Source organism: Sebastes umbrosus, chromosome 3, assembly GCF_015220745.1.
Source record: "Sebastes umbrosus isolate fSebUmb1 chromosome 3, fSebUmb1.pri, whole genome shotgun sequence".
NCBI lineage: Eukaryota > Metazoa > Chordata > Actinopteri > Perciformes > Sebastidae > Sebastes > Sebastes umbrosus.
In genome coordinates, this window is record NC_051271.1 from 33855423 (window position 1) to 33881996 (window position 26574).

At 41.0% G+C, this 26574-nt stretch overlaps 1 protein-coding gene across 3 annotated transcripts; it reads left to right on the plus strand.

Moving 5' to 3' along the window:
* Positions 1 to 454: 454 nt before the first annotated feature.
* On the plus strand, positions 455 to 25459 carry LOC119484568 (solute carrier family 43 member 3-like). Of its 3 annotated transcripts, none has more exons than XM_037763451.1 (13): positions 455 to 507; positions 17074 to 17377; positions 18827 to 18956; positions 19425 to 19471; positions 19554 to 19630; positions 19744 to 19836; positions 19961 to 20100; positions 20195 to 20373; positions 22125 to 22268; positions 22782 to 22889; positions 24056 to 24242; positions 24403 to 24526; positions 24664 to 25459. In XM_037763451.1, the coding sequence occupies exons 1-13, from the start codon at positions 469 to 471 to the stop codon at positions 24796 to 24798; spliced, it is 1707 nt and encodes a 568-aa protein (XP_037619379.1). In that variant the 5' UTR covers positions 455 to 468; the 3' UTR covers positions 24799 to 25459. The 3 variants fall into 3 exon arrangements, with proteins under 3 accessions (XP_037619379.1, XP_037619380.1, XP_037619381.1); XM_037763452.1 differs by having other exon boundaries at positions 22128 to 22268; XM_037763453.1 differs by lacking the exon at positions 455 to 507 and adding an exon at positions 16375 to 16722.
* Positions 25460 to 26574: the final 1115 nt, after the last annotated feature.

Here is a 26574-nt window from a genome sequence, read left to right on the forward strand (position 1 = left end):
TCTCCAAGGAGAAACCCGCCGAGAAGTCGACGTCCCCCAAAGAGACTATCCTATGAGTCACAAGTTGTGACATCGGAAGAGGACCAGCAGAAGATAGAAAGGGGGTGGAAGTTGTGGCAAAAGGCCAAAGCAAGACGAGCAGCAGGACATATGTAACACAACAAAGCTAGTACATCCACCTTGATAAGACACACACACACAAACAAACATTATCTATGCAACACTGTCATTCATTCATCATATTTATCATTCTGTTCAAGTTTTTTTGTGTTTAGTGGGTGTTCTTTGTTTTATTTTGTTTGGTCAGATGGCTGGGACGCCATCAATTAAAGAGGAGGGAGATGTAAGGCAGTATCCTAAATCAGCCACCAGGTGTTGCTGGTGCGCTGTAATTCCCATCCTGAATTGAGCAATAGACATGTTTGTCCCTTACAGGACACCGTAGTTCAAAAGTTACGTGGGAACACAATGTTTTTTCTTGTTTTCTCTTCTTTATTGCTTCGTAAGGTAAGCGTGGCGACCCGCATCGTCTTACAATATATTATTTTTATTATTTATTTATTTATTATTTATTTCCTGTTAATCTTTTTCTACTAAATGTATAATTAAGATGTTGCCTTTCACTTATTATTATTATAGATATGTTTTATATGTAAATAGTGGCCGTAATGTTGGCTTGTTACCGTGCAGAGCAGAGCAGCCTCTCTAATGCAGGCGGGAGAATAAGCCTGTTGACTTATTGTTTGCTAGCTGTCTTGTTGTTTCATTTAAATTATTTTCACATTAAGAGTGCTTTATATCATTTTATGTGTTGTAATTTACTTTCAGTGTTAGTGTTTAGTGTTTATTTTTGTACTAGAATATATGTTTTCATGGAGTTCATACTTTTCTTTATTGCTTCGTAAGGTTGTGGACTAACAAGTGAGATGACAGCAGATGTTGTGGACAAATAAAGTGTTCCCGGTGTTACGGTTTAACAGGCGACCCTGTTAACTGGCGACTTTCAGCCGAATGAGTCTGTGGTTGTCGTAGTTACGGCAGCTGTTGAAAGCAGGAAGAGAATACGTAGCTGTCCTCGTGAATGCCTCTTTGTTTAGTATTTCATTACAATGTTTAAACATACCGGATTGGTCTTTGGAGCTTTGGAGTCTTGTTTGTGGAAACGTGTCCGCTATATTCTGCTCGCGTTTGAAACGTTGCTTGTTATGATGAATATGTTGAAAACATTAAGAGCAGCGTCGCTCTTCCTGTAAGCTAATACAAGTTTCTAAATACACATATTCGTCTTTGGAGCCTATTTTAGTAAACATGTGTCACGTAGAAGAACTATTCATCCCTTTAAGAAAAAAAAAAGAAAGAATACAAATGTCAGGTTTTACGGGATTTGAACTCATACCAAAATCACAACTTGTGTGACAGACTGGAGTTTGCTCCAATGCGCCACCAGCACTGGGGTGGTCACAGGTGAATGTCATATTTATCTCAAATATCATCCGCTAAGTAGTCACTCTGAGACGCAGAAGGCAGCCAGATTAACTTGTGACCACACTGTCCGTGTACTTCAGACCATCTGATTTACAACACAAATAAGTGTCTGTTTATGTTTATGTTGTTGTATTCACGTGGAAACAGTGAAGATTGAAGATCTTCTTCGAAAGAAAATGTTTTCAAACCAAAAAGGCACTGGATTGAGAATTGACCCAGACAACAACACAGAAGTCAAACACTGAAGTTATTTTTATTCAGGAGAGGCCAACAAATTTCACTTGTAGCCAATCAATCTGCACAACATATGACCCTCTCAAGGGGGAAGCATACTATTTACACAAAGGGAGAAGAGGCAGAGAATATTGCAGGGAGTACATGATGTTAATGTTCACAATATATGCATCCATTTTTGACATATGGATTGTCCATGTTATATTTTCATTATATTGTTACTCTGTACACACACACACACACACACCACATCTATTGCACGTATGTACATTCTGCTACTATTTAATATTATATTCACAAAGCAGCCATTTAACACAGGTTCTTTCTAAGATCAATTATATATTTATGTTAGTAGCTATTACATTTAAAAGTTAAGCTCATCAGTTATAGAAAACATACACTAGCCTATAATATATGACCACAAGTATGTGATTACCCAAACACACACCCATATGTGATTGTTGACCATACATGGGCATTAACCACATGAAGTTGCCTGGTTCAAAATGGGTGAACCCATCAAACCAAGCCTTTGGCCAATCAGCAAATTACCACCAATTTATGGAAACATATATAAAGGTTGTGGATTATATTATAGTATTAAATAGTAGCAGAATGTACATACGTGCAATAGATGTGGTGTGTGTGTGTGTGTGTGTACAGAGTAACAATATAATGAAAATATAACATGGACAATCCATATGTCAAAAATGGATGCATATATTGTGAACATTAACATCATGTACTCCCTGCAATATTCTCTGCCTCTTCTCCCTTTGTGTAAATAGTATGCTTCCCCCTTGAGAGGGTCATATGTTGTGCAGATTGATTGGCTACAAGTGAAATTTGTTGGCCTCTCCTGAATAAAAATAACTTCAGTGTTTGACTTCTGTGTTGTTGTCTGGGTCAATTCTCAATCCAGTGCCTTTTTGGTTTGAAAACATTTTCTTTCGAAGAAGATCTTCAATCTTCACTATTTCCACGTGAATACAACAACATAAACATAAACAGACACTTATTTGTGTTGTAAATCAGATGGTCTGAAGTACACGGACAGTGTGGTCACAAGTTAATCTGGCTGCCTTCTGCGTCTCAGAGTGACTACTTGGCGGATGATATTTGAGATAAATATGACATTCACCTGTGACCACCCCAGTGCTGGTGGCGCATTGGAGCAAACTCCAGTCTGTCACACAAGTTGTGATTTTGGTATGAGTTCAAATCCCGTAAAACCTGACATTTGTATTCTTTTTTTTTTTTCTTAAAGGGATGAATAGTTCTTCTACGTGACACATGTTTACTAAAATAGGCTCCAAAGACGAATATGTGTATTTAGAAACTTTTATGAGCTTACAGGAAGAGCGACGCTGCTCTTAATGTTTTCAACATAATCATCATAACAAGCAACGTTTCAAACGCGAGCAGAATATAGCGGACACGTTTCCACAAACAAGACTCCAAAGCTCCAAAGACGAATCCGGTATGTTTAAACATTGTAATGAAATACTAAACAAAGAGGCATTCACGAGGACAGCTACGTATTCTCTTCCTGCTTTCAACAGCTGCCGTAACTACGACAACCACAGACTCATTCGGCTGAAAGTCGCCAGTTAACAGGGTCGCCTGTTAAACCGTAACACCGGTCTCAACTACACTCAGAAAGACTGCCGGTGTTTCCCTTAATCTGCACCACACCCCATAACATAACTATAAACACAATGCAGAGTCCCAGGGTGTGCAGAGAGGCTCCAGCATGTGGGTTACAGTAGCAAAAATTTTAATTAAAAGTAAATGTAGCCATTAATGAATTGATAACATGTGACATAAATAGACATTTCTGTTTTAATTTGCTTCTTTATTTATTTATCTTTGTTTTAATTTAACTTATTCATTCAGTCTTCTGTTTAATTTTCCCTTATTTATTGTATTCATTTTTTTATTAAATTTACAATTATCCAATTATTATTATTTTTTTCATTTATTTTATATTTGTAATTTATAATTGTATTTCCGTGATTTATATTTTTATATATTATTTACAGGTATTTAATTACCAATGAAGCTGCTGTGCCGACCGTGGCCACTAGATGCCGATGTAGGCCAACACAATGTGAGCATGTCAAATCAAAGAGTCAGTTAGAGCAGCGGTCCCCAACCCCCGGGCCGCGGACCGGTACCGGTCCGTGGGTCATTTGGTACCGGGCCGCACAGAAAGAATAAATAACTTACATTATTTCCGTTTTATTTATTATCTGAATCTGAATGATGTTTTATTTTGAAAAATGACCGGATTCTCTCCGTTACATCGTAGTGATACGTTAATAAAGTAGCTGCATTTAAAGCCAAACTGGATTTGTGGGGACGGCGCGTGAACAGAGGCATATTGGACATGTTTCAAACATTAGCGGGGATTTTGGGTGAGACTGAGCCCGAGCCTTCATTCTCCCAGCTGGTGCACGATCACCTGTCTTTGCTTTTAAAAGAGTTCGAGCGCTACTTCCCAACCACAAAAGACCCACGAACTGCCAAGGAATGGATCCGCGACCCATTTGTCAACAAACCAGGAGAATCCAGCATGTCTGTGCAAGAAGAAGATCAGCTGCTGGAGATCGCAAATGACGGCGGCCTTAAAAGTGTGTTCGAGACAACAACTCTGCCGGTGTTCTGGATTAAAGTCTCGGCAGAATACCCTGAGATCGCCACAACAGCACTGAAAACCCTGTTGCCATTTCCGACATCCTATCTGTGTGAAGCGGGGTTTTCTGCAGTGACAGCAACCAAAACTAAATTACGGAGTAGACTGGACATAAGCAACACACTTCGGGTGTCACTGTCTCCTATTACCCCTAGATGGGACCGTCTCGTTGCAGAGAAACAAGCTCAGGGCTCACATTGATTTAGCGTTATGGTGAGTTAATTTTTTCATGCACTTTATATTCGTTTTTGTGGTGTATCTGTATCTTATTTTTGTAGGCATGTTTAAACGTTACCATAGCGACCAGAGAGCGTTAGGGGGCAGAGAGGATGATACTCATGTTATGTTGTTGGCGCGATGTTAAGAGGACGCTGCTAATAAAGTTGCATATGAGTACACAGTGCATTCACGTTTATTATTATATTTACAATATACCACTGTTTTTATGCCGGTCGTATCATTTTATTTTGTTGTATTTATCCGCCACACCTTGAAGGCCTGTCCGTGAAAATATTGTCTGACGTTAAACCGGTCCTTGGCGCTAAAAAGGTTGGGGACCGCTGAGTTAGAGGAACAAGAGCGTTACCGTCTCCTCATACTATTACCATAGTGCATCACAGGATCACTGTGTGTAAACTCTTGTGTTTAAAAACATATCTTTGAATACGAAAAACTCACTCCAAGTTCACTATACATTCATAACAGGGCAGCCTACAGCCCGTCTGTCATCACTGATGAACCTGGTCGTTATATCTGATTCACTTTTCCAACGTTTTTTCCCCCTCCCTTTATATTCTTTTTTTTTTTTAAACTTTGATTTTTATTTTGCATTTACAGCTCTGGGTTGAACATCATGAGCATCCATACAGAATTTAACAAACATTACAACACTTAACAAATTCAGCAAACATTACAACATTTAACAAAAACAGTCGTCAGGGGCAGTCAAACAATGTATATATTCTCCAACAACACATGTCTCATGTTTCATGTTCCATGTAAATGATCAATTTTTCCCAGTTTTTGTCAAAGATATTGCTTTTCATTTTTAGTTGGTATGTCAGTTTTTCCATTGAAAAAATATCACGGACAATCTCAAACCAGTGATCTTTCCCTGGAGGTTCTGCTTTACACCAGTTTCTTGTTATAGCTTTTTTGCTGGCTATAAGCAGAATTTTTGTCAGATATCTATCTGCTCCATGCACAACCTCTTCAATGTTCCCTAGGTACATTACAACACAATTGTTCGGAATAGCATATCCCATAATGTCATTAATAATTACATTTACATTATTCCAGAAAGGCTTCAGTTTAGTGCAGCTCCAGAAAACATGGGTATGGTTGGCCTCCAGATTGCCACAGAGCCTCCAACATGGTTGCTGGGTCTTTAGCTGTCTGCTTTTGATTTGTGGTGTTATGAAGAACCTAGTAAGATTCTTCCAACCAAATTCTCTCCATACTCGTGAACTAGTAGTGGTACACTGTGTCATACACATTTTATACCATTCTTCATCTGAAATTTCTATATTTAGCTCCGATTCCCATTTGTTTTTTATATATAGTGTTGAGCTTCCTCTATTCTCCCCTAAGGCTTTGTAGAAGGCTGAGATGACACGAGATCTACCCTGGTGATATGAATCCACTATAATTTTAATGATACCATTCAGATCTATTTTAGGATCAATTTTCACCTCTTTCATAAAATAGTCTCGTATTTGTAAGTATCTAAATAAATCTTGTCTTTCCAGACCAAATTTCACCTTTAAGTCTTGAAAGCTTATACATGTCCCATCTTTAAGAATGGTACATAGAGCAGTGATACCTTTCTCTGTCCATTGTTTGAACCTCAGGTCATATACCCCTGGTTTAAATTTTGGATCATATGCAACCCATTTCAGTATATTTCTTTCCCTTTCAAGTTTAGATTTTTTAATTACTTTATCCCAGATTTCTAGTGTAAATGTTGTAATTGGATCCATTAAATGTGTTATAGTTCCTGTTTGATCTTTGTTTCCTACTAAAACTGGAATTTGTATATCCTTAACTTTCATCTCTATATCCTTCCGTCTTGCTTCATAATCTGAGTTGCACCAACAGGCTAGAGGCCTTAGCTGTGCTGCGTAGAAGTATTCTTGTAGGTTTGGTAAGGACATTCCTCCTTTATCTTTAGAGAGTTAGAGTGTTGTATATCTTGTTCTGGGTTTTTTACCATTCCAAATGAACCTTGATATTTGTTTATCCCAGGAGATGAATTTGTTTTGTGGTATCGTTGTTGGTAAAGACTGAAATAGATACAGCAATCTTGGTACAATATTCATCTTAACCACCTGGATTCTAGAGCTGAGGTCCAGGGGAAAAGTTGACCATCTCTGTATATCTTTTTGAATATTTTGTTCTACAACACTGTAGTTGGCTTCATACAGTTTGCTAAGTCTCTTGGTTATAATCACTCCTAGATATTTTATAGTTTTATAGTCTCATTTTAAGTTGTATGTAACCCTAATTGGTTGAGATGGAGAGTAATTAAATGTAAGGATTTGAGTTTTTGCCACATTGATTTTATATCCTGAGTAGTGACCGTAGACCTTGAGAAAATTCATCAGCAGGGGTAATCCTCTCTCGGGATTCTCTAAAAAAATTATTATGTCATCCGCGAAAAGGCCAATAACGTGTTCTTTGTCTCCTATCTCTATTCCCTTCAGATCCTTATTTTGCCTGATTGCTTGCGCTCTGGATTGATTGTTTATTAAACCCAAATCTTTCAAGTACCAAATATAAGAATGCCCAGCTGACACTATCAAAGGCCTTTTCTGCGTCAAGGCTGATCAAGGTTGCACTAATGCCTTTACTTTGTATTTGTTCTACAATGTGGAGAGTTCTTCTAATATTATCCTGGGTCTGGCGCCCTTTAATGAACCCGGTTTGGTCCTCATTAATTAAATCCGGTACAAAGGTCTCAAATCTTTTACATAGTATTGAGGTATACAGTTTATAATCAACATTTAGAACTGAAATTGGTCTAAAGTTGCTGCATTGTTCTATATCCTTGCCTTCTTTGGGTATGAGGGATATAATCCCTCTCTCAAAGTCCAATTAAAGGAAGACGTAAGCAGAAGAGTTAGTTCATTTTTAAATCCTCTGTACCACTCAGATGGGAACCCATCACTACCAGGAGATTTATTGGCCTTCAGTCTACTAATTGCATCTTGTATTTCTTCACTTTTTTATTCTGAAGTAAGAGTGTTATTCTGCATTTCGCCAATGGATGGCAAATCGAGTGAGTTGAGGAAATTTCTGATTGTGTTTTCAGCAGCTAGGGGAGGTTCCGAGTATAACTTTTTATAGTATTCCTCAAACACATTTAATATTTCCTCTGGTTCATGTAATATTTGGTTGGTCTGAGGTTCTCTTATCTTGTTAATCATGTTAGAGGCCAGCTGTTTACGCAGACTCCTTGCCAATAATCTAGTTGCCTTGGGACCTGATTCATAATAAGTCTGCTTTATAAATCTAGCTCTCTTTTCTATCTCACCTTTCAGGATGTCATCTATTTCTCCCCTTACCTTCTTCATTTGTTGAAAAACTACTGGATCATGTGATGCTTTGTTGTTTTTCCAATTCCTTCAAGATTTCCACCTGCTGTTGATATCTGGCTCTTTGAGCCTTCTTCTGTACTGTCATTAGAGCAATCAATTTTCCACGTATAACTGCTTTTAAAGCATCCCACACTATGACAGGATCCACCTCACCATTATTATTTTCTTCTATATATCTTTTGATCTCTGTCCTTATTTGTTCCACTACTGTCTTATTATTCAAAATACCAACATTAAGCCTCCATAAAGTGTTTTGTTTTCTTTTGTTTAGGCCAATTGTCACAGAAATTAGACTATGGTCTGAGACATCCACCACCCCAATCACACTCCTCTCCGCTCTATACCTTTCATTAATGTTCATAAAAAAATAATCAATTCTGGAGTAGACAGAATGAGGAACTGAGTGGTGGGTGTAGTCTCTTTCCAGGGGATGAAATTCCCTCCAAACATCAAACATTCCCATTTCCTGCAATGTTGTGTTGATAAACCTTGTTAAATGCATTTTGTCTTTACGAGAACTTGTTGTGTCTAAACTATGACACAAAATCACATTAAAATCACCTCCACATATCAAGATACCTTCGGCTTCTAGTGCTATAAGATTAAACAAGGCTCTGAAAAAACATGTCCTACTTTATGAAGGGGCATACACATTAACTAGAGTTACCACCTCATTTTGTAATTTCCCTTTAACCAAAACGTATCTCCCGTCTTTATCTCTTACTTCCTTATAGTTTTCAAATTGTATAGAATTTGGTATGAGTATTGTGTGGTGGCAGTTTCTGTTAAAACAAGACACAAACCAACGTAACAACTTGTCTTTCAGTGAATTTAATAAAAAGGGATACATTAATAACTAAAACATCTGCAGATGGACTGCAGATGGACTCACGAGCACAGCCACCTGTTGTGGACTGTGGCAAGTGAGCCCCGAATACAAAGAGTAGTCAGTATTTATACATTTAAAGCATAACATGAAGATAAGTGCAAAGAAGAAAGGAAGAGAAGGATAGAAAGTGTATCAATGCGTCAGCACACAGCAGACAACAGAGCATCACAAGACATAACAAGTATTTCAGCAATCTGTTGTTTGCAGTTACAGAGATCTAAAATGTCAGGTCACTGTCCTATGGTGACGAAGTTGAACATGTGAGGCCCTGAGATTGTCTAAAGGTACAGTGTTAAACTGCAGATATGAAAATTGCCATTACATTCCTCCCTTTGAGCATTCTATGCTCACTATAATAATTAACATATCTGATTACTACTAGCACCGTTGTAATACACAAAATCAAAGTGTGAAGATACTATGTGATTTTGATTTAAGTATATGAGAAAGAAGGAATTAAACTCAGACAATATCATCATAAAATGGTGGCGTCCACCCTGGAGGTGGAAAAAGGTCAGGAATGCCTTTCTCCAGCTGTGGTGTATGTACATATTGTCCAACAGTAGATTTGATCAAAGAGGCAATCATAGCTTTAGCACAAGGAAAATGCATAATCAATTTAACAAGTCTGATGTACTCTGTAACACATATAAGATAATGAAAAAAATAAATAACTCATATAATATAGGCATAGGAATGAAAATAAAAATGAAAAATAAAAAAGATAAAAAGATGGCCATGTGTTTTCTCCAGGTTTGGTCAGTTTGTCAGAGAAGTTGTGCAACAGGTCTCTGTCGTCCCCCATGCTCCTGCATTAGTATTATGTCATGTACCCACCCCGGTCATCAAAAGTCTGTGTCAATGGTCTGGTGTAGTCTGTTAGGTCCAATGTTGGAGGAGATTTAGAGCTAGCCTCAAATCAACAAAAGCTTTTTCTGCTTCAGGTGTCCAGATAATCTTATATTGTGTAAGGGCAAAATTTGTCAGTTTCCCACAGCAGAGAATCAGAGACCCCGTGAAAATCAACTTTGGGGTCCACTGTTTACTCCCAACCTGTAGCATCATTACACCTTTTAGTCTAAGGTCCCAATTCTTGCCACCTTTCATCCTTCGATTTGACCAGTGAGACGTTGGGATCAGAGTGTTGTATCTGAAATAGAGACTGAAAAAGTGTGTCAGGCAGAGTCACTGAAACAGCCAGTCAAGCTTCAGTTTGTCCTTATCAAGGCCCTCTCTGTACCATTTGTTTTCAAACTCACTGTCTACTCCAAAAAGAGATAAGCGAGTTGCATTGCAAGTCATGTTTTCTCATAATATCTGTGTGTGGCTGTGGAGAGAGCTGTAGCTTGGTTTATGAGAGTGTCATTAACAGAGTTAAGTGCAGTGTTTGGGATTTTCCATTGGTAGGCATATAACAGGTCCTCTTTACTATATTTAAAAAAAGATGTTGTTTGCTAATTCTGGTTACAACTATGCCCTGTGGTGTAGATATCAAAACTATCCCCAGTAAAACAATAAAATCTCTCCCCATCAGGTTAATCGGACAGTGTTTTGATAACAGAAAAGAGTGTTTGAAATCCCCCTCAATGTTATCCCAGCATGGTAGTGGTACTGTGTATCTTTTTACCACAGATGATGTCTTTACCATGTATAGTAAGTTTTAACTTTGGCATCTGTTTATATGTGTCATGTGAGTACTTAGCATATAGTTCAATAGCTTTCTCTTTACCAGTTTCCTGTACAGCTTCAAGATATTCAATTGCTTGTGAAATCATGAGTTGTGTGTCTGTGTTCTTACATGTCTGATGTGCAGATAGGTCACTGTTTCCCGTCTCCGTGTCAAAGCTAGATGAATCCTTCACTGTCCTCGACCCCTCCGCTAGTCAATCAGCCTGTGTGTCCTGGTTCTCAGGGCAATTCCTTGCCCAGTATCCCATCTTTCCACATCTGAAGCAAGCGTTGGATCTCCCCCTGCCTCCACCACTTCTGCCATGGCGTGATTCTCGACAGTCTCAAGGTTTCCGCATTCCCAAGTGATGCAATTGCGTTTTATCATCTCACTGATCTCTGGTCTCATTGATGAAGCGGTCCCGAAGATGAGCTTCCCAGGGACCGACCTCATTGTTTCCCCTCACGGCAGCTGGTCGTAGGAGGCCACTGTGTGTTGTGAACCTCTGTGAGTCTGATAAGGTACGCAGACACAGTCTCATAGTCTCTCTGCTTGCACAGTGAGATTTTGCCAATGTCCATTCTCACTGGGAAAGCAGTCTTTACACCGTTGCAAAGTCCAGTTATGGTGTGCCAGGGGCAGTGTATGGTAACGACTTGGTTGCTGAGCTTGTTTTGCCCTCTTCCTCCGTCATGGCTCCTTCCACTGGTGGAGGTAGAGGTGGCGATGGAGGTGGAGATGGAGCGCTGGGCAGCACTGCCTGGGCCGGCTGTTGTCGTTGCGGGGTCGAGTCCAGATCAGGATCTAGTTTGAGACACTGAGACATGGATTTTAGTAGTGCTGTCCCTGATTTTTTTGTTTTCTCTCCCTGATGGTTGCTTCTTCTACTTTGTTTTTTAAAGTTTGGAGCTGTCTTATGCTAAAACTGCCAGTGCTTAGAAATCCACACTCGTTAACCCACACGTCAAGCTGGTCAAATACCTTTTATCTTTGATGTTAGGCGACATTAATTGAGGTGGATTATCACAATCCTTTGAGTTTACTATGATTTGCACCTATTTTAAAATATAGTTTTCAAGATCTCTTCAATATCAATGTACTTTTTAGTTAAAGGCCATGGACTAAGGAAGGGAAATCATTTTTTATCAAGATTTTTGCTTAGAGATTTCTACAGGTGGTTGTACCTTTATATACTTCAACTCCTACAGGTGGTTATGCTTTAACTCCAGTAAGGTCTTACTTCCAGTTACTCTTTCTCCCCCTCTTTTTTCTTTTTCTTCTAGTGGGTGATCAGTCCACTGGATCAAAAGAAAAAAGATAGCAATATTATTATTATTATTATTATTATTTTTTTTTTTTTTTTTACACTATGTGTGATTACAGTGTATTGATGTTATCCCTCTGAGTTCCCAGAACTCCTTGTGTATTTACACTTATACAAGAAAAAACAGTGTATTGATGTTATCCCTCTGAGTTCCCTGAACTCCTTGGTACCGTATTGTGCTAGCCCTGGATTCTACAGCGGTCGTCTAACACCTGCCCTGTTGACACGTCTGTCACAACCACCCTCGAAGTGGGAGAATCACTTTCTTCATTCCCAGAACAGCGCTTTATCCCCCTGTACAGATACTGTATCCCCCTGTACAGACGCCGTATGAATGAAATCTTACTTGGTACCGTATTGCGCTAGCCCTGGATTCTACAGCGGTTTCCAAAACCTGCCCTGTTGACACGTCTGTCACAACCACCCTCGAGGTGGGAGAATCACTTTCTCTTCATTCCCCCAACAGCGCTTTATCCCCCTGTACAGATACTGTATCCCCCTGTACAGACGCCGTATGAATTAAATCTTTTAATGTATGCCTTTTTATCAATGAATTCTTACTTACCAGAAAGACAGAGTTGTTTATTTTTTTCTTTGCCACCTAGTTCTTTGGATCACAGCGGTGAGCGAGACTTGGTCCTCCTTGGCGTCAGGCCCCCACTTCAACACCCTTTTTATGGGGAGGTTGAGGTTAGAGTCCCGGACTCCAGAAGTGCACGGTCTTTACCCTCGCACAGAGTTCCAGCGGTCTCGCTCACACGAGTGATCCTGCCGACAACGCCAAATTGCGGTGGCAGTTTCTGTTAAAACAAGACACAAACCAACGTAACAACTTGTCTTTCAGTGAATTTAATAAAAAGGCATACATTAATAACTAAAACATCTGCAGATGGACTCACGAGCACAGCCACCTGTTGTGGACTGTGGCAAGTGAGCCCCGAATACAAAGAGTAGTCAGTATTTATACATTTAAAGCATAACATGAAGATAAGTGCAAAGAAGAAAGGAAGAGAAGGATAGAAAGTGTATCAATGCATTAGCACACAGCAGACAACAGAGCATCACAAGACATAACAAGTATTTCAGCAATCTGTTGTTTGCAGTTACAGAGATCTAAAATGTCAGGTCACTGTCCCATGGTGACGAAGTTGAACATGTGAGGCCCTGAGATTGTCTAAAGGTACAGTGTTAAACTGCAGATATGAAAATTGCCATTACAATTGCTACCCCCCTTTTGTGCTTAGATTCGTAGGAGCTGTAAAAAGTATTTCTGTAACCCATTTTTTTTAGTTTCTCATGTTCTTGTTGATTCAGCCTTGTTTCTTGTAAAAACAGTACTTGAGCCCTTTCTTTTTTTAACTTGGAAAAAACCTTATTTCTCTTAATGACATTATTCAGACCATTTACATTGAGTGATACCACTTTTACACTGTTATGCATTGTCCCTGTTCATAGTCCATTCATGTGCACCCTGACAACTGAAAACAATACAGACCTGAACATTTGGCCTATTAACACTGACGAAAAAAGAAACAGAAGGTGTTGACTTCCAAATAAGGATGATGACGTCGCACCACCCTGAGTCCCCGTTGGTGGGAAGAGGGGAATTCCTCTCACATGAAGAGGGCCCCTCACTAGTGGTGAAAAGGGATATTCCACACATTCTAGCAGTCCAACTGTGTAGGGACCCAGCATCTGGCTGGTTTCAAGTGACCTCATGACCTCAGTAACCTGATCCTTGACCACAGGACTCATCTCAGTCCTCATTGGCTACAGTAACATTTCACACCTAGGTGTGAAATTCACACAGAACAAAACCAGAGGAATGTTCTTTGTTCCTCCTCTTTCGTCTCTTTCTTCTCATCTGATCATCTCTCCTGACGTGCCAGAGGTGAGCTGCTGCGCTCTCTCTGCTCTTCATCTCCTCAACCCAGGCTGACCTGGTTGAGGTGAACGGCTCTCAAGTCCAGAACTTGCAAAACAGTTCTGGTTCTGATCAATGGCCTGTTAGGAAACAGCCATTGCAACCAAGGAACCAAACGGCAAACGACGCGAGTGCTCTGCCCTTTTCACCAGCTAACTTCAAGCTATCAAGCAAAGAAGTTAGCACCAAACTAACAGCAAAGACGACCTCTTTGACTTGGAACCACAACTTCAACACATGGAATCACAAAACCGGTTCTTCCATGGATTGGTAACGTACTGGGCCTTAGCATTAGCAATCGCACAGGGCTGAGCAAGACTGTCCAACTTTGATTTCTAGAAAGTACTTGTATTGATTTGGTTTAATGTTATTCATTGAGTTTGACTGTGGTGATTTATCTGTATTTGATTTTTGGGTAACTGGCTTCGCCACATCTGATGTGTTTAGTTATGCTTCACATAGACAAGGTCTTGCATGCAACTAACCATCTTTTCTAACCCACTGCATATCTAACACACATTAAGATCACATACAGAAACTGTGAATTAGTTAAACATAAACATACAGCTTCAGATAATCTTAACCCCACATCACCCCCCCCCCCCTTTGTCCTTCTTCTCAGAAGAACAAAGAGGTCATGTGGTGACATGCTGATGGCCATCTTTGATTCCGCCATCTTTGATTCAGCCATCTTTGTAGTTTTACAGTGCCCGCCATTTTGTTTGTAGGCCATACAGACATTTTGAGACAAGAACCCATCTTGTTTCCCCCCCCTCTCTCTCTCTCACACACACACACCCACACACACACACTGTGTTTGGTTTGTTTAGTTTAGTTATTTAGTTAGATTAATATTGTGTTTTGAACCTTTATTATCTTGTAAATAAATGTTTGTGGAATATACATGCTGGTCTCTTTAATGTTGCACAAGAGTGAATAATGCCAACCTCTGCTATGTCAAGAACTCCGATATCCTTCAACCTTTACTATCTATTTTGGTTATAGTTATTAATTTAATTATTAATCAACGTTCCAAATTGATAGTTTAGCATATATAATGAGACTATATTAACGTTTTGGTCATTGGTCCCTGATTCCAGGGTGGTGCCCCGTTTATTATTGATGTTTATTGATAATCTTTATTAAAAATAATAATTCTATTATTATTTATTAATTAATTTGCTAATAACCAAAACCTACCAAAGTAGAACCCCTACAACTGTTTATGGTTCAATTGTTCCCCGATAGAAAAGACTATAATCCAGGTGAGGTAACTGGTGTTGGTTAATTAGTAGGACTATTTATCCTCTGAGAGATATAAAAGTCTGATAATACCTGCATGTGAAGGATTAGTTACTGTGGGGGAATCCGCTCAAATCCTTGCAGCCTCACCTTTGCTCGTTGGGCCGCGCTGCCGCCCTCTCTCCCTCCTCCGACTCGTTGCCATGGTTGCGCCTGATGCAGCCGTTCCATCGTTCCATCTGTATCCATGATGGTGGATCCCGGTAGCTCCACCGTATATTCCCATTTCCTCAGGTCGTAGGCTGCGTCCTGCGTGGTCTCATACAGTTTCGGTCCGGAGTCCCAGTGAATTCTCATTTTGGAGAGGGGGGGTTTGAAAACGGATCCCTTTCTCCTTTAGTATTTTCTTGATCCCGCTGTATGCCTTACGTTTCTGAACCACTTCTGTTGCGTAGTCGTGATCAAACATCAGCTGTCGTCCTTCCATGACAATTTTCTTCTGCCAAGCTTTTTTCAGAACCATGTCCTTAACGGTGAATTCCATAAAGTTAACAACCATGGACCGTGGTGGAGAGTTGCGGTTGGTTTTCTGAGCTGGCACTCTGTGAGCCCGCTGGATGTGCAGGTTAACGTCAGGTGGCAGCGACAGCTCGGTTACGAGCAGCTGCTCAACAAACTTTATGGACGAGTCCCCCTCTTTGTCCTCCGGTATACCAAAGATACGAATGTTGTTCCTTCTGCTCCTACCTTCGATGTCTGTCAGCTTGTTTTGCAGAAGTCTCTGTTCTTTCAAAGATCTGCATAGTGCGTCCTTTACTTCCAGATTCCACCTCTCTATTTCCTCGATTCGGTCCTCTGCTTCAGTAATTTGGGCATCGTGTGTTTGTATGGTTTTTGGTGTCAACCGCGAGTTGCTGGTATATCTCCTGCTTTAGCTCGCTGATTTCAGACTTAATGTCTTTCGTGACTTGGTCTTTGAGTGTATTTAAGTCCGTCTTCATTTCAGCTTTGAGTTCACGTATCTCTTCTCGAGTTGCTCCACGTTGTCCTCCGCCTCGTCCATCACGGGCGAATTACGTCCTTTCTTCTTGTTACGGTTTTTCTTTTTACCTCTTGTTTCAACTCCCCTACTCATTACACTTCAGTTTTATCGAGTCTGTTAATTGTTTTATGAATTACAGGGAGTTAGTTTAAGCTAGCTATCGGGAGATCAAATTCACGCAGCCATTTTCTTCGCCTACCGGACCCCTCCCTTTATATTCACCTTAAATTTCATGTGACTCACTAACGCTGAAGAACGTAACCCCCAAAGCTGCAAAACTCTCGCGAGATGGTTGAGGTTAGCTATTGACCTTAAATGGTCTATGATGTATAGGTTATGTGGTCTCGCGAGAGTTGCCGCACGTTTTCTCAACTTGGCAGTTACCTTCTAGTCACGCCCTAGACAGTATAAGGTAATAAACAGTAGCCTGCAAACACCATTCGAGCAGTGAAAAAGTCACAAGTGAGGACACGGGGCAGGGCAGTGGGAGGATATCAGTTCCTAGTAATGTAATAAGAGGCCAAGCCTGAGGTGCAGAAGACACAGAGGGAGGGACGATGGTCGAGGTCATTTACAAGATCTGTCACAGGATGTCTGTAAACCGTGTTCAGAACAGCAACAGGTACGACTTGTAGGATTAGAGAGGTTGATATAGCTAATCATACAAACACAATTTAATGCAATGCAATACAACAGCACTGTGATAAATACTAAATACTTTGTGAAGCGTATAATGTTGTTTTTTGCTTTTGCTGAGACTGTCAGAAGTGTTGAGTCAATTAGACCAGTGCATGGCTAGTGTGGGTGTGGGTGACACGAGAGACAGATTAATACAAAGACTATCAGTGTTTATGTGATTCTTGTAGTCGAAACAGAACCTGCTGCACACACTCTTGTGCCAATAAATACAAAGGTCAATGTGTGTGGATTGATCTCTGTACATACTGTAGTCAGTAACAATGTCTGTCCTCAGGTAACCTCTGTGATCCTGGTTATTGCTGCGACAGTTTTCCAACTCCACTGGTCACAATTAGACATCATCATCACACATCTGGCACAGCTGTTTAGGGAAGCAGCAGCATTTTGCAGCATGTTGGAATGCCAAGGAGTCAAGCTGCGCTACTATTTGACAGTGCTATCTGGACTCGTGGAGAGTTTGTTCTTCACAGGGGTCTTCTTCGGCTGGGCTTCCCTGGTGTTTGTGCTGAAAGTTGATGGATACTTTGCTGGATACTGCGCCAACACCACCAGAGATGAGGACGATGCTGTGCACATAGGTATATGAACATGCACGTATATAATAACATATAGAATATGTGGACAAATACGCACAAGCAGGCATGTTACCGAAGTTTTTACGCTTCGTAGTAGTGAAATTAGGACCATTGTTTGCTTGAGGTGTGTCATGGCATTGAAATTATTTCAGCTTGCAAAATAATAGTAAGGGCAAACTCAAAACCTGCTCTACTGCTCTATTAACATTATTGTAGGCATAGTTCATGTGATTAATATTCCTGCTCTGCCTCCACTTTACATAACTAGATTACAATAATCCAACCAACCTGTTATTTAGGACATAAAGTGTATATTTTCATACTTTTTAGGGACGTTGGTTTTGATGATACATTTTCTGACTTTAAAGAACACAATTAGCCTTAGTGCCCCCATGTTCCAACAAACTGCATCAAAAGTGCCCTCTAGGGTGCCCTTCCAGTAGAGAAAACGTGATGAAGTGCCTTCTAGGGTGCCCTCCCAGTAGAGAAAACGTGATGAAGTGCTTTCTAGGGTGCCCTTCCAGTAGAGAAACTGTGATGAAGTGCCCTATAGGGTGCCCTCCCAGTAGAGAAAACGTGATGAAGTGCCCTCTAGGGTGCCCTCCCAGTAGAGAAAACATGATGAAGTGCCCTCTAGGGTGCCCTCCCAGTAGAGAAAACATGATGAAGTGCCCTCTAGGGGGCCCTTCCAGTAGAGTGTGGAGGCAATTTCTGTTTAATAAGGACTCAAAAACAAGAGAGCGTCTTTCAGAGTTTTACTACACACTTGCAAGTGGGCGCACAACCATCAACATAGAATGTTCAGGACTGAGAGCACTGAGTCTCTCGATTTAGCGACATTTATAACCTTGCATGAATGCTCACAGTGGTATATCTCACATTGACCTCTCTGTCTGACACGTCCTCAAATAGGCACTACATGTTTGTTGACTAGTTATGCAACACAGAAACTGAAATAGACTTCAAGGGCAATGAGTGCAACATGGCAAGACCTTAGGAATGTGCTGCATGTATGTACTGTATTTTTCTAACACAAGAGAAAACATAAAGTGCCCTCTAGGCCTAGGGTGCCCTTCTTGTAGAGAAAACATGATGATCTGCCCTCTAGGGTGCCCTTCCAGTAGAGAAAGCGTGATGAAGTGCCCTCTAGGTTGCCCTTCCAGAAGAGAAAATGTGATAAAGTGCCTTCTAGGGTGCCTTTCCAATAGAGAAAACGTGATGAAGTGGCCTTAAAATGGAGAAAACGTGATGCAGTGCCATATAGGCTGCCCTACATGCTAGAAACCTTTCTGCGTGCTGGTGCCACACCGCGTAAAGCTGGTTCCCTTTTTATTTGTTTTTGCCCCTGCCCCTCAGACAGCCCGAGTCCACCCTTGAGTATACATACACAAACATTCAACTCTTTCTATATTGACCTCTTTTCTTTGTTTAATCTTTCTTTCTTTCTTCCAGATTGTAGTGGTCAGGATGAGCACTTGTCTCGGGTCATGTCTGTCGCTTTCATCGCCAACACATTATTACGCTTCCCAGTTGGATATTTCTTCGATCGTTATGGAACCACAGCAGCGAGGCTAATAGCTATGTGAGCATGCCATCACAGAAACTGTATTTTATGATTTGATGTTTGTCATGTTTGGATTGTAATGGTTCATTATCTTCCTGGTGAGGTCACTTATGGGACCTTCAGGATGCAAATTAAAGGGATAGTTTGGGTGTTTTGAAGTGGGGTTGTATGAGGTACTTACCTCTAGTTAGTATATTACCTACAGTAGATGGCAGTTAGCACGCCCCCAGATTGGAGAAACAGACAGGAGTACTAGCACGGGAGCAAAGCAATGTACTGGTGTGGACGGGGCCGGCAGCGAAACGTATTTTAACCACCTAAAAAAAATCAATATAATATAAATGTTTTTAGTGTAAACTGTTAGAGCTTGCAGATTAGCTAGCTAACATAGCTTTCCACAGAAACAAAATTGCACAACTTTTCATACCACCTTGATATGTGACCTGTTCAATCTGATAATCTGATTCATTATATCTGATCCTGCAGATCTTTTTACACCACTGGCACACTGCTCATCACACTGTCAAACACAGGTACTGTAGGTTGTTTTGCACATTGTAGATTTTAGAGCAGATAGAAACCTTCATCTCTCTCCGCTCTGTCTCTCACACACAGAGACGTCGGTGATGCTGTACCCTGCGACTGCATGTCTTGTTGTTGCTGGAACAATCCTGTACATCACCAATGTTCAGGTTTGTGTTGACCACCCTAACAATTTGCGTGGTATGAGTGAGAATGTGGTTGTGGGAAAGGAGGACATACAATGGCAATACCAGCAGTTATAAGAAGTAGATTATCTGTTAAGGTGGGGAACCTGTTTGACTCCTATCGCTCCACCGTCATCAACATCTACAATGGGGCTTATGACTCCTCTGCTGCCGTCTTTCTCATCATAAAGGTAATGAATATTTGATGCAATAAAACATGCAATAAAATACATTGAATAAAAAATAAAATGTGCTCCTCAATCCACATAAAAAATTGTAAGTGTACATCTTCTCCTTTTGTCTTTCTGTCTTTAGCTGCTGCATGAAAAAGGAGTGTCTCTTCATTCGTCTTTTATCTTCCTCACCTTCTGTAGCATACCCCTCCTTCTACGTACCTTCTTCTTAATGCCCAGAGGACACATCCCCTACCCGCTGCCAGAAACATACACTTATGGGTCAGGACAAACTACACCATCCCAATGAAGTTTAACCGCCTGCTTGTTCCTGTAACAGTTGAACTGTCCTCACTCACCACCTCTGCTCTGACAGACTAAGCTGCCCCAGCCAAAGGAGAGAAAGAAGAGAGGAGGAGGAGGAGGAGGAGGAGGAGAACGATGAGGAGGAAGAAATAAAGGAAGTAGATGCGAAAAGGAATGAAAAGGACAAGAGAGCAGAGGCTGAGACGTCTGCCTGCCTACTCAAAGAGCCACTGCATGGGCAAGAGGAAGGTATTGTCATTATCAATGTTTTTTCTTGAATGTGGCTTACAATGTGTGCAGCCCGGTAGAGATAAAATAAATATACCAAGGCCACGATTTATTAATTTGTGCGCACGAGGTGTAATTTGTTAACCTGACCCTGTCAGATGGTTTGTTATACAGAACCATCTGAAAAGCCGTCACAGGAAACCGTTTGGAAAAGGGTATGCACTTTCAAAAAATACTTGGCAGGTGATTGGAGGAACCATCTGTCAATCAAACTAATGGAAGCTAAACTAATCGTCTCACACATCTCAAGCCACGCCCGTAGCTGCAGTAGCTCCTCACAGGATGCTGATTGGTCTGTTGTCTGGCAAGCCGGACCCAAACGCATCACTTGAAGCCTGACAAGCTGGATTTTCGTGTGCCATTTGATACCGCGATTCTCGCGTGATCTCGTGACATCGCGAGAATCCAGCTGCCGTGCAAGGTTAGTAATTTGTGGCCAGGGTAAGGAGGGTTACTTTAAAAAAATAATCCAATACAATCACTAATTACCTGGTAAAAAGAAATTTAATCAGTAACCTAATCCAAGTATCACAATATAAAAGTAATGTAATCTGATTACTTTCAATTACTTTTACCAAATATGCAAAGAAAGACAAGAGAAAAGAAACATGTTGAAATTTCAACATTATTTTGTCTGTAAAGCAGAAACGGGAAGAACATCACAGTATGCCTTCCAGCTGTGAAAATGCTGTCATCATCTGCATAGTATATCATTCTTTATTCTAAATATAATTTAAAATGTAATCCTGCTAGTAATCCACATTTTTACTAAATGTATCAGTAATCTGATTATGTCTTTTTTTCTATAACTGTCACGGAATTACCTTCTTTCTTGTATCCTAATTACGTAACGCCATTCCACGTAATTCCCAAGACTGTTTGTGGCCTCAATTTAATGAAATTGTTCGGTGGTTTGTGGTTAATTAGCGTGCAAGATAAGTCTATATACAGAGCCAGCACAACAGACCAGCCTTTCTCCCCGAAGCATGAAGTGCAGTGTACCTGCTTCAAGTACATCTATCCACCAGTAAGCATGAAGTTTTCCAGGGCCTTCCAATTGACCAACTATAAAGTCGATAGCATCCTCCAAGTCAGTACATTGCGGACGATATTATCCACAAGCTCTCAATATCCTCGTTAACTGCCTTTTACAAACAATAACCCCTTGCAAAGTAAGTGTTGTCAACATGTCTTGATAACTCATCCCCAAGCTAAAGTAAGGCTTAATTAATGAGTCTCTATCCAAAGCTATCTTCAAACAAGGACTAGTGTCTTAAGCAGGTGGCGGCTGGAATGAATGACTTGGCCTTGTGTCCTGCCAAAGTTATTTAATTATTTAATTCATGCCCACTAGTTAAACTAACTCGTGCGCACAAATGAGTTAATCGTGGTCTTGCTATTTTTAATACTGGCAGCAGCTTCAGTGGCCCCTAATGCATTGCTGTCACAACTTTCTGGATCTGCCTTCTCTGTCTAAAGTAATTCTGGGAAAACTCTTACCTCAAGATTAAGTAGGAGACAAGGCAGGTATTGTACAGGGAAAGTAGATATACAACGGACTACACAGTAACATTCACAACAAAATAACTCCCAGAACATATTACATGTTACAAGTTGATGAGGTCTAATAGTGTTAGAGTAACCAAAGCTAACCTTTTCCTCTAAAGACAGTGACTTTCCTGTTTCCCACTCGTCTCTTTCCTTACATCCAGAAGCTAGTTTCCGGAGCTGTGCGATGTCCTGGCTCTTCCTGTGGCACATGGTGTGGGTGGTCACCATCCTCCTCTGTCAGATCATCTACTTATCCAACGTCAACCCCATGCTCAGCCGGCTGGCCAATAATGACCAAACCTTGGGTGAGGTATAAAATGATTGAATTTCTAGGAGCATTTTTCAGGTGCGTCACTCGCTGCTTGTCCAAGTTAAGAGCAAAATACCAAGGTCACATGACATGTGGTCATTAGGGTGGACTTTCATCGTGACTATGCTGCAGTGGCTGCAGTATGTACAGTATGTTGATTGCACCAGTGGCATGTGATGTAATGTGGTGTGTGGCGCGTTAGTGTTGCATGCGCTGTAACCACTCAGCTACGAAGGCGTTCCCTCACAAGTAAACAGTCTAACCACTTCTCCAGCAGCATAACATGGTTATGATTGGGCGGTGCAATTTTTTTTTTTGGGGTCCTCACCCAAAAAAAATTATTTGAAAATAGCCTAGCTCTGCTTATAAAACATCAGTAGTGAGTAATATACATACACATGAGTTATAGCTGATGGTCTATAACACATTTTTCTCCTTTGTAATTGTTATTGTTTACCACAGTGTTTCACCTACAAACTAAACTTTCTCTTTCCTTCCACCCCTCCAGTGAGTCACTACACCAATGCATTTGCCTTCACCCAGCTGTGTGGAGTGCTGTGTGCTCCCTTGAACGGCCTCATCATGGACAGACACAAGCGCAGGCCTCTGGCTCTAGGTTCGTTAAATTTACCTTCAAATTATTATCACTGTTCGTGATCGGCTCAAAGCCTAATTGCTACTAAGTAGACTGTAGTGTGTTTCAGAGAACAATAGATGAGGAATCCAAGCTCAAAATGCTGAGCAGTTGTATTTTATTTGTAGATCTCCTGTCTAGACACTAGACACTCCTGTCTGGGTGTGGTTTATGCGGTGAATCCTTCTGTGTACATTCGTTAATATTGAGACTGATCTGACACCATAAGAAAATCCTTCAAAAATAAATCCTTAAATGTTGTGCTTTTCATCAGAGGTATTATTTAACCGAATACATACTCCAAAAACATACTTATTTGCAGGTGTTCCAAAATATATTTTTTATATATTTGCCTGCATCAACCTTAAAGGGACTGTTTGTAACTTTTTAAGCGTATAACTATACCGGGTCGGGATCCCATGTGCGCTCGCTCGCATATGCGCGCTCACATGTGGCCGGAGTCTCGTCTCCTCTGCCTGCTTGCCTTCACTCACACGGCGCACGTTCTCGCTGTCTCGCTCCACCTCTACATGTGAACGCGCGGTCACTACACACTGCAGAAGAGTTAGTTTAGCTCTGAGAATATCTAGTGAATGCACAGTGGACGTTTGTGCAGAAATAAATGCTGCAGCCCCTCCAGACCAACAGAGGTTTCCCGTGTCTTGTGAAGTGACGGGGCTCCGCAGCGAGAAACGTTATCGTCTCCGACCGGGTGCCGGTGTCTCCCTGCGGGCGCAGTTGGGAGGCGATAGCGTTTCTCTTCCTGCTTCAGCCCCGGCACCGACCCGCTTTTCCTGCTTCAGCTCGGAGGCTGAAGCAGGAAAAGCCAACACTAGGATCAGCATTGATTCATGGAGAGACCTACGTCTGGTCAGCTAACATTACTGCCAAGCAGGTGAAATATGGAGTGATATTGTGGTTTTAGCTGACGTGTGTCGCCTCACTGTTTTGAGCGATGCTCGTTCATGTCTATTTAGAGCGAGCAAGCGCGAGCCCGACGCTGACTTTCATTGACTTAACGGCCACAGGTTTCGCTGTTAACAAGCAGTTCTGAAAGTTACAAATAGTCCCTTTAAGTCATTTTTCTATTGGTAGTACAAAGACTTAATAGTTCTGTTAACCATCATCATCTTTCATCTTTTTCTTAGGAGAAACCAAGCGGGAAGCAGACCTGCGTTCATCCCCTCTCGCCCTCTTCCTGACCTCCCTGCAGTGTTTCCTCTTCTGTGTGTGTTTCACCTGTCCTGTCCTCCCTCTGCAGTACCTCACCTTTATCCTGCAGGTTGTCAACAGCTCCTTCTTTTACGGAGGCCACCAAGCATTTGTCAGCATTGCGTACGTTCACATTTCCTCCTCAGTCCCATGACACTTAGAGTAGATAGCAAATTCAGTCAACAATATCCTTCTTATCCCTCTATCTGCCACCCCTCTATGTCTTCTTTTGACGGTTCTCCTCTGCTACTCTCTCCTCTCTCAATCACTCCTATACATGTAGCTTCCCAATGTCTCATTTTGGGAAGATGTCAGGGATGGCGATGTCGTTATCAGCTCTGGTGCTGCTTCTCCAGCTTCCACTCCAACATCTCATCACGCACCAGCTCCACGGTGATCCGCTCTATGTAAGTGTCAAAAGGATGTGTGACACTCTGTAATTAGCCTTGCTTGAACCTGATGAGTCAGGTTAACCAGTTCAATAACCAGTTTGTCTCTTTTACCCCCATCTCTCTCTCACATCCCTCATCTGTCTTTATAACAGGTGAACGTGGGAGTCACCTTGGTGTCTCTGCTCGCCTTCATTCACCCAGTCCACGTCAGTCTCTACTGCAAAAAGCTGGCCAAACAGAGAAAGACAGGACAAGAAGTGATTGATCAAGGGTCGGAAAAATGTTGACATTATCCAATGTAACCAATTGAAATAGAAAAGAGTAGTTTACCCTTTTGGAAACCACAATTTTAATTGAATATATTTTTTAATGTATCAGAGAGAGATGAACAGAGAGAGAGAGAGAGGAGATGGATGGGTCTAAGTGATGGTAGCTTGTGTTGTTACTGTTAAATATTTTATGAGAAATATATGAATTTTCACTTACCATTTTATTCCAGTGGCACTTGGTAGGTTCTTTTAACTCTCATGAAATAAGTTTTAAAAAATTAAGATATTTGGGTATATGCTAACTCTGTTTGAGTTCACATTGGGAAATGTCAATTACATTAGGTGAAGAATGCATTAAAATATGTTTAGGACTTGGGACTTGATTGTCAACTTGCCAAAGAAGCAACACCTAGTGGAGTTGGAGGGGTCATCAAAGTTGACATTCATCACAGTAGACATCACATCTACTTATATATTGTCAGATGATCTTTGCATGGTAAGCAGTTGAAAGCCTGCACTGATTTCAGCAGCCTTAACTGCATTTGAAAGATAACGTAACTATTATTCACAACAGTGGAAGCAGACATGAATCTGTATTTGAGTATGGAAATTCATTCTTGACCTTGGTGACACTGACACATATCTGTGTACATCTAAATAAAAGCGAGGAATCTCTGTCTGTTTGTCTGTGTGTCCTTCGCATATCTCGAGAACCGCTCATCAGATCTACTTCACACTTGTTGGGTGTATAGCTGGGGGCCCAAGGGAGTGCTCTGCAGAGAGTCCAGCATTTCGTCCCCAGCTGGGCCGACAGCTGCTCATTGATTGCATTTCACTTTTACTGCTGGATGCTGGATACATTACATGGATCCTGGATGCCAAATATTTGCTGGTTATACTAACGTTACATGGATGCTGGATATACTGGTACTAATGTTACAACAGGACTCTTCTTCACTTCCCTGGAGTCAACACTAGTGGATAGTGAACTGGAAGCAGAATCAAACCAGAGTGTATTTCACCGGTGTTTCTCACCACGAGTAAACTTGGGTGTGATTTTCTCCTGTGAGTAAGACTATATTTCCCCACTGTCAGACTTGATGTTAAATTATAACACTAACAACTATACCGCCAGCAAAATACCTCCACTATATAACCGCAGTGGTTATGTCAAAGCAAGCGACTATTATGCCTATTTGGAAATTACCTCAACAAAGTTTATTTCACCGATGTTTCTGACAGCAGCCAGGACCTGGGTGTTTTTTTTATTTTTTCCCATAAACCAGAGTGTATTTCACCAGTGTTTTTTACCATGAGTAGTTGCGACTTGGGTGTGTGAGGCGACTCTGTCATGGCAGGTGTACTGCTCAGGAGGAGCCAGCGCAGTGTCGAGTGTGAAGTTGTTGGTATGAGCGGTTCGCTGCAAGCAGCAATATCACAGACCAAAAGCATTCAGCCTGTTCTGAACAGGCACTAGAAAAACTTTATTGTCCGTTCACACAAAAATGTGTCCTGTATCACAGACTCACACACACAAAATAAAACATCTGCCAGGTCCTCCAGCAACCATCAAAAAACATGACACAACATTGCAACGTCTGAGAAAAACACTCCCATTCCTTGGAAAGCATGCACGCACGCACACACACACACATACACACATACATAGTTTTACTCACAAATGAAAATAAGTTGGTTGTGTTACTCAGAAAATCATGCAAGCTTATTAGGCTTGTTTTACTTATCTTTACAAAAACGTTGCTTGAACAGCATCAGAAAACGTTGATAACTTAG

Coding starts and splice junctions, on each gene's coding strand:
- LOC119484568 (XM_037763451.1), top strand. CDS start 469: ATGTTTTTTCTTGTTTTCTCTTCTTTATTGCTTCGTAAG. Junction 19,631..19,743: donor TGTACATCACCAATGTTCAG/GTTTGTGTTGAC, acceptor TTATCTGTTAAG/GTGGGGAACCTGTTTGACTC. Junction 20,101..20,194: donor CCAGAAACATACACTTATGG/GTCAGGACAAAC, acceptor CTGCTCTGACAG/ACTAAGCTGCCCCAGCCAAA.